At 32.4% G+C, this 8795-nt stretch overlaps 1 protein-coding gene across 13 annotated transcripts in view; it reads right to left on the bottom strand.

The window, feature by feature from the left end:
• Nucleotides 1-2488: 2488 nt before the first annotated feature.
• Nucleotides 2489-8795, bottom strand: part of LOC139519197 (long-chain-fatty-acid--CoA ligase ACSBG2-like) — a 50162-nt gene continuing 43855 nt past the window's right edge. For all 13 annotated transcript variants that reach the window (XM_071311090.1, XM_071311089.1, XM_071311093.1 and 10 more), the window contains 2 exons: nt 5207-5453; nt 2489-4767 (listed from right to left, as the gene is read on the bottom strand). In XM_071311090.1, the coding sequence (XP_071167191.1) occupies nt 4679-4767; nt 5207-5453 (336 nt within the window). In that variant the 3' untranslated portion in view covers nt 2489-4678. The remainder of the gene's footprint in view (nt 4768-5206; nt 5454-8795) is intronic.

Below are 8795 nucleotides of genomic sequence, written 5' to 3'. Positions count from 1 at the left end.
TTCAATGGTTTTTGTGTTTTGCAATATGTGAGTTTTGCATGTCCCCTAGTACCTTCGTCTCATTTTAAGTTAGGGGTCTTATTATTATACAAGTGGGAGGTTCATATAGCTATTTAATAAGGTTTTTTTTTACCCATTCGTGTCATCTGTTTGAGATTTGATTTTGCTATTTGATTGGTGACTTTCCATTCTGAATTTTCCTCTGAATTCAATATTTTACCCTATAAAAAATCTTAAATCTACACATTGTTCAAATGAATACCATGATCTCATCGTCCCTTAATTAATTGGCTGTGATACATTAGTTATCTCGATATTGAAATGCAAATGGTATTCTATATCTTAATTCAAACGAATCTGTATCACAGATTGCCAGTAAAGAGACTGTACTGGTTGCTATACATTTATCAGTCTTCGATTACATTTTTAAATGCATGATATACTTCGAGAAAATGTCACAATTTGAAAGCACTAAACACAAGAGTCGACCTTAATCTTGACTTGGCAAGAACAACCCTAGAAATAAGAATTTGTAGCTGTTTCTGTGGAAATACCTTCTGACGTCTTTATCTAACAGGTGTGAAACTTAACGATACATTTGCGGAATTTTTAAAGGCCTTGCAGACAATCTTAACTTAAGGAAGTTCGCTTCTCAGTTTCAGAGTAATTAACTTTTTAAAATACTAGTTTATATTGATAGGGGATTAATAAAGGAATCCAAAGAGCCAAAAAAATATATAGGTCACCGTGCTTGTTTTCGAGATATTAGCCTATGAAATTTTGGCGGGAAAATATTCTCTCTTGACTTTTCATAGCTTTATCATTGACAAGTTGAAGTTCTCAAAAACTGTTAAAAAGTATTTAAAATTTTATAAGACTTTTACAGATGGCTTATCATTATACATGTAAAAGATGTATAAAAAGAAAAATGGGGGTCACCGGGCAATTTTTGTCAAGGCATTCAAATGGATAAAACCAGAGGATTCCGAAAATCTGTCAAAAATCCAAAACATGACAAGCCAGCTTCCTTAATTCATCAACCAAGAAAAACGAAGGTCATTAGAATTCTTATCTATCACAGTTTGCTACGTTGAAGGCATTATGTTTTCTTCTGCCACAATAATGTCTCTAACTATATCTTTACAAACACCATGATGTATCCTATTAGTGTCTTTCTCAGTAAACATTTGACTCTTTTATAGAACAATCGCTTTAAAAAGCCTGACATAGAGATTGTAGAAAGCTACATTCAGCTTTTTGAACTACCCAAAGTGGAGCCTACCATTTAAATTTAAACAAATAAAGTGCCCTGAAAAATAAATCTTAAACCAATGTAGTTTGGTCATTAAAGAGAAGACGGTGTTAAAAACAAACAAAATTCTGAAGATTTAATAAAAGATGCAATATATTTGATATTTTCAAATTCAGTTTGGACATTCTCATTGTTTTCATTCTAGGTATGTTTCAAGTTGCATTAGCACTAATCTGTTGTGATTTGAGCGTCACTGGTGAGCCATTTGAAGACCAAATGCATGTCTGGCGTACCAGTTTCTATGGAAAGTATCTTTCATGAGTTTTAAATATAAAACTTAACTATATCAAAATATATTGGAATGAGATATGATGTAAATAAGAACTATTCTGAGAAGACCTTACTTAGCACAAGGATGCATTATTAATTCTTATATCGTGCAGTTTACAGTGTAGGATTGAGTGCTCACAAACATGTTTAACAGAGTCATTTTCCTTAAGTGGCTGTACTAAGTCAGGAGCCTGTAGTTCAATGATTGTCCTTGGTTAGTGTCTGTCTTATTTGGTTTTCGAAAATGGTTTTGTTATAAAGATGGCTGTTAGTTTTTCTCCATTGAATTGTTTGCTGACATCCACTTCACTTAAACTACGGGATAGTTGCCTCATAAGCAATCATACATAAGGGCAACAGTAGTATACTGCTGTTCAAAAGTAATAAATTGATTGAGAGAAAACAGATCTAGGTTACAAACTAAAACAGACGACTGAAGAGCAACAAAAAAACCCATATTTCATATAGTGTTCAGATAGATCATTCAATTTAAGGTTCATGGGTAGCAATTATTCAAATAAGACAATTCAGATCAGAATCAAGTAAAAGGTTGACTCGTACTATAGACTCATCAAAACCAGCAGTATTTCACCACTTTAAAAAGTTCCAGGACTCACCATTTACATATCCTTGGAATCTAGCAAGAACCCGGCTAATGATTATCCTTCAAAAACAATATCCACAGGTTATTTTTTTATAATTATTTATTCATCTATAAAGTTTTCAAACAATTTGGCCTTTAGGAAATAAGTTCAGCTTATAAATATACTTTTAGTTTCTAAAAATCTGTTTTGTAAGACTGTAAAGTTATCAAATCAAATAAAAATTAAAATAAATAAATTTGCTTAAAGGGTTTACAAATATGATTGATGTTGGAAATACAAAATGAAAATATTAACACAAGAAAAAGATGGAAACTGTTGTTATTAAAGTACATGCTGCTACAATATATATATAATAATTATCATAACTCAATTCTCTTAATATTGTATACAAATAATAGAGGTGCACATATTATATTATATACTTTGTACTATTATTGCATTCCTTGTACCAAAGTGTATACAGTGGTTTAAAGAGTAAAATTTTCTGTCTTGTCTTGTCTAGGTTTTATTCTAGTAATCTGGAATGAGGGTTAAACATGATACAGAATATGAGAGACCATAGTGCTTATCTGTATCCAAAAATATCTAACATGTTAAACACTTTACAAATTACTGTGATGTTAATTTTCAGCCAAGAGTACATGTCATCTTGAGATGCATGGCAATAATAAGGGGAACATGCATGGCACATACTATCAATATCATTTATTTTTATTGCTTTATTTGATCATTGCAAATATAACTAGGATTGCATATTTATTGCTCTAATACTAAATTGAATCTGTATAATGTAAACAAGATAGGTTTTCACATCAATTAGCTGTTAAATGCCTAATTCAAGTGTTTAAAAATATATATATCAGCAGTTTAAACGATTTAATCTGTTATTAGATACGAAAAGCTTAAAAATTTAGTTAAAAATACTTGTTTTTCAAGTGCAATGATTGGCCTTAATTTCAAATTCTACACATTTCTACAAATATTTTATGAGGTGTGAAGTCAATGTGTGTATGTTAATTATATACAGTGTAAAGCATATATCAAAGAACAAACAAATGAATGAATGAATATTACAACATATTAAAAATATAAATTTGTTTTCAATGTTCATTAAGTAGACTGCAAAATATATATAACAAAAATAAATGTATTGATATGTTTACATCTCATTTACATACAAAAAGTACATGTTACTCATATTCAACGACTTCAAAGCACTACAAGATATATAGAAAACTACTACAATTGTTCTCTCATTTTTTTGTGAAATAAAATTTGAAGGGTCAAATTTTAACAACTATTACGGCCTAATTTTACCAATCTATAGTATAAATGGTACTCCATAAAAATACTGTGAGTTACTCTAACTCTCTGAGAATGTTGTGTAATAAATGAACTTTCAAAACTGATTCTAACAATAACTCAAGGGAGGTATTTCACATCATATTACATGGAGTATCTTGAGGGGTACTTAATTTTAATATTTTTTCTATCACTGTACCCTTTAACATCTTTGATCATTTCCTTTGAAAATTAATGATGTAACAAGTTCAGGAGGATATTTTCTCAGATTGTCTAAAATTTATTATTATAGTCCCATTTGATTGTGTCAGTAAATATTAACCCTTTACTTTTCTAAATTGGAATGTAATAGTTTATATATAACAAATATAACATCAGATGACATAAATCATATTAGAAGAATACAAGTAGTACATCTCTGTGCATGCTTTATACAAATATTGGTACATAAAAAGTTACCATTTTTCAGTTAGTTCCACAATATAATGCCCGAAGAGATTATAATACAACAAAGATTAGATTGTCAGTAACAACACTGTTCAATATTCAAAACAGACTCCCAGGCATATTTTTTAAAGGGTGAATTTGCAATATATGTCACATTTGATATTTAACACTTTTCCAACATGATGGTTTTTTTTATAACACAGTTTTTGGCAACTCTCAATCAAGCTTATCCAATAAAAGTAAAATGATTGGTGCAAGCTTAGTAATATTTCTATAATTTGTAGTTACAAGTAGGACAATATAAGGCCTAAGTTAAATATTTAATACACAATTAAAAAAGTATTAGAACTAATATATCTACAGAATAAAGTCTTGTAAGTACCTCACACATGATTTTATAAATTTAAAGCACTTTCAAACTGCAAGGACCACTAAAAAAGGTTTTTAACAAAACTCCATCTTTTTTACTTTAGCTCTGTTTTACTCGACATATTTTTTGACAGAAGTTTTATAATTAAAACTATACTAATTATGCAAATAAGTTTCACTTGCTTGAGAACATTAAACAGTACAAAGGCACAAAAGAAAATCCCACATGTTTTTATTTTAGCCTGTGTAAGAAGATCACACTTCCTGAGATCAGCTGATTGTACCCTGATTCTGTATACCAATATTAAACAATTGATCCTAGCTCTGCTCCTCTTCCCACTGTCATCACAACCATTGGTTTCTATGTTGTCATCTATTTTTCCTCTGCCTCTGTGTAGAATGCATCAATTGTCTTTTTATACATCTTTGTCACAACAGGACGTCTCAATTTCAATGTAGGACCTGAATAATTCAATCAAAGAAGGGCAAATAAAATGAATGAAAAGTCGTTTTATTTATTGCGAAAAAATGTGACAGGGATTTAATTGCAATAATTTAAACTGGCATTTTGATTTTTTTATATGAATTAAACAGGATTTTTCTCAATATCTCAAAAATTAAAATGGCATTTTAGTCTAAAATGAGAAAAAAACAATAATAAATGCAAGTAATAATTTCTGTATTTACAGTAATCTCATAGGAAATACAATGTGCCAATGTTAATACAACTACAAACTAAATATCATTGTCTTTTCATAAGTGGTTTGGGTTCAACTGACCTATTCACAATCTTAACAGATCATTAACTACTGCAACTCAAACACAGCACTCCTTCAGCTTTTGAAACCTCATAGCAGATAAGACAATACCTGTCTCATCATAAGGTGTATAATAACCTTACCTAATTCCCCACCAGGAATAGAGAAGTCTCTAGGAATTATTGACCATTTTTGTACTTTAGCTGCTCTGGACACTGATTTTGCATTAGCTCTGTCAATACCATCTTGGATTGCCTTCAGCACCACAGCATCTTTCTTGTCTATTATATCTTCTACAGTTGTAGCCTGACTTCCAATACTTTTACACCACTCCTTACAGTCTGTGGTGAGATTATTACTGGGCTCTGCTGTCTCAGTGTCTACATCAACCTGTATAATAAAAGAACAGAATTCCAATGTCCCACACATTTTATCTATCTAATGTACATGACCAATAACTGAATAAAACATGCCTTTTTCATATTTAAAACAATTTATAAATATCAAAGAGAAATGAAGGCTTCAGAGCAAAAGACATGCTATTCCTGCTAAATATATTATTCCAAGGGGAATAACTCTTTAAAACTAGAGGCTCTTAAGAGCCTGTGTCGCTCACCTTGGTCTTTGTGCATATTAAACAAAGGACACAGGTGGATTCATGACAAAATTGTGTTTTGGTGATGGTGATGTGATTGAAGTTCTTACTTACGGCAAAATATCTTTAAAAATTACCAATTGGGGGGGGGGGGGGCAGAAACCCACCAACCAGTTGTCCAATTCATCTGAAAATTTCAGGGCAGATAGATATTGACTTGATAAAGAATTTTTATACCCCTTGTAAGATTTGCTCTAAATGCTTTAGTTTCAGTTATAAGCAAAAATCTACATTTTACCCCTATGTTCTATTTTTAGCCATGGTGGCCATCTTGGTTGGTTGGCCGGGTCACCGAACACATTTTTTAAACTAGATACCCCAATGATGATTGTGGCCAAGTTTGGTTAAATTTAGCCTAGTATTTTCAGAGGAGAAGATTTTTGTAAAAGTTAAGGACGATGGAGGACGGTCGATGGACGCCAAGTGATGAGAAAAGCTCAGTTGGTGAGCTAAAAAAGGTTGATCAGCCAACTTGTCAAGCGATATTGCTGATATTAACCTACAGTATAAGTTTTATAAAATCAAAAAGCAGAATGCTCTGAGGGATAAGATTGCCATTGTTTTCATTGACGTAGGTATAGCAGTTCTGTCAACTTTTCATAAACAAATGCTTGAGATTTGGCCAAAATTGAAAAGATCAAAGAGAAAAAAACAATAGATCAAAGGATAATGCCGCAAAAAAAGCATGAACATGCGTGAGTCTCATGCATTTTTGGCAGCCCTGGCATAGCTGGATAGTATTATTTTCAAAACTAATTCAACTGCACATGTAAAATGTAATTTTCGTAATCTGAATAGTTACTCAACTTTAATAATAGCCAATCCCTAATACAAGAGTATGAGCAATGTACTTATTGTGTTTTATTTTTGTACTATCAATTCCAAATTTACTTTCCATAGCAGTCACTGAGAGTGAGAGGAGGTATTTCACTTCGTATCTTATCACCGTTAATTCTAGGAGGAACCCCATTTCTAACTCTTTAAATATTTAATTTCCTTTGGGTCAGTGGGCATGACTCCTTTCTGTACACACTGTGAGTTCGTGGTCTAGTGGTTAAGTCCGATGGCTACAGTGCTGAAGGTCCCAAGTTCTATCCTCACTCAGGACGCTAAAAATGTCAGTACATCAGAAGGGGGATTTTCACCCTCTCACACACAACTCTGGTACCCAGACCGGAGTTAAAACTAGCATGGGTACTATGGGGGCCTAGGTTGGTCAAAGTTGCTCCTGACTTTGACCTGAAGATCAATCTGCTGATATCTCTTCGATTTGTCTGTTCCCGCCGAGCAGCCCAGTGGTTCTCTTAGAGTACTTCGGCTTCCTCCACCACAATAACAGACTCTGCCCAGTGTCCTAACACTCCTTGTTGATGGGTTGGGGATTGTCCTTGTAAATACGTTAGTGACACATTTCCATTAATTCCGATAGGGAGTGTACATGGATTCCACTGTACCCTCGCAGCTCTCGAGGGGTTCTTCGGATATCGGAGGAATCTACACGTATATACATACATACACACTCCTCTATTTAAATTGCGATCGTTTTTAATATGATACATCGTTTATCAACATCTAAAAAGTTAATTTTTCTCAACGAGTCGTATTTTGATTTTGATATAAGTTACTTACGGAAGGGAGACAACTCGAAACGATAATATGGAAGACTCCACTTCCATTGAAGGGGTGTTGTAGTTACACCTTTACGATGTGGACTACATTTATTTTAATTTAAATGATGCATATTATTTAAAATTATGCAACAACAATAACCCTCAATAGCAGACAGACATAGAAAGGATCCCATGAGTTTCAAATTAATCGATGGAGTGTGGAATCCAGAGCAACCATTCAATCTGATACCCCTTGAAGTCAAGAAAACTATACGCATGCGCATAATTACATAAACAAACCCGCGACTTGCGATTTGGAACAAGAACGTTTATTAATTGATAATTTAACGACCTAGATGGTTCTCCATTTCTTTATGAGAGTACAATATCAAATATCAGTTTCATAACGGTGACATATAAGATAAACTCCAATTATGACAGAAAAAGATTTATTGGAATTCAGAGAACTCTTGCATTTTTATCAAAACTGGGGAATTCCCTCTGACGTGTTCTAAATTTATAAAAACACTAAATATAAATACTGCTTCATTCTGATTTTCCGTGTTGTTAAAAACACGCATAAGTCAAGGGAAATATCAAACATGAAGATTATGAGAAGAACATTACAGGAAAGTTGTTTAAGTTCAATCCTTTTGTTTGTTTTTACCTTTTAAAGCAAGACAATCCTAAGAATCTGAGATGTTCCTTAAGGTAGCAATACACAGTTAGGAGTTTAGTTTCGCATTTTGGCCCCTGTGGATTTTTCAAATAGAAAAGTTATTGTGTAATAAAATTCATTTTTAGACAGCTGAGTGCTAATTTAGCCTTCAAAGATGGTTTATAAGAGCATCAAGATTATTTTTTACATGTTTTATGGGCTGTTTTCAGTTTGACAATCCGTATTTTCATAGCTAGACCAGCAATCGCTCCAGAAATTAATGTAATGTTTACAAACACTTTTTTTCTACGAGAAGTTTATGACGCAATTTTACAAAAAAATGAGATGAAAGACATATGATTTTCATTGGACTTGCTGAATGATATATGTACACAGTTTCAGAAAAGGTATTACTTCAAGCGATTGAAATTCTACTTTTAGTCAAATTTTGGGGAAATATTTGACATCTTTTCCCCCCTTTTTGCAATATTTTATAACAAATAAATGCAGACTGTTGCCATGGATAAACCCAAACAAAAGAAATTATATTTTACCATTTTTTATACTGGATATAAAATCTATGGAAGATTCTGATTACATACATATGCCCATATATGACACAAACAGGAAGCTTGATGTTGCAAGAAAGCAATGAAAAGGGGATGGTAAAATTTATAAGGGCAAATTTTAATATTTTTTCCTAACTGTTTATTGCTACCTAAGGTTTAGAATAAAACAGTTGACGTGAGGATATGGCCCTGAGTCAATGGTATAAGTCTACAGATTGCTTGAAGGCAATCATATCCCAA

The sequence above is a fragment of the Mytilus edulis genome, chromosome 4, assembly GCF_963676685.1.
Source record: "Mytilus edulis chromosome 4, xbMytEdul2.2, whole genome shotgun sequence".
NCBI lineage: Eukaryota > Metazoa > Mollusca > Bivalvia > Mytilida > Mytilidae > Mytilus > Mytilus edulis.
This window is presented reverse-complemented; position numbering and strand designations above follow the sequence as displayed.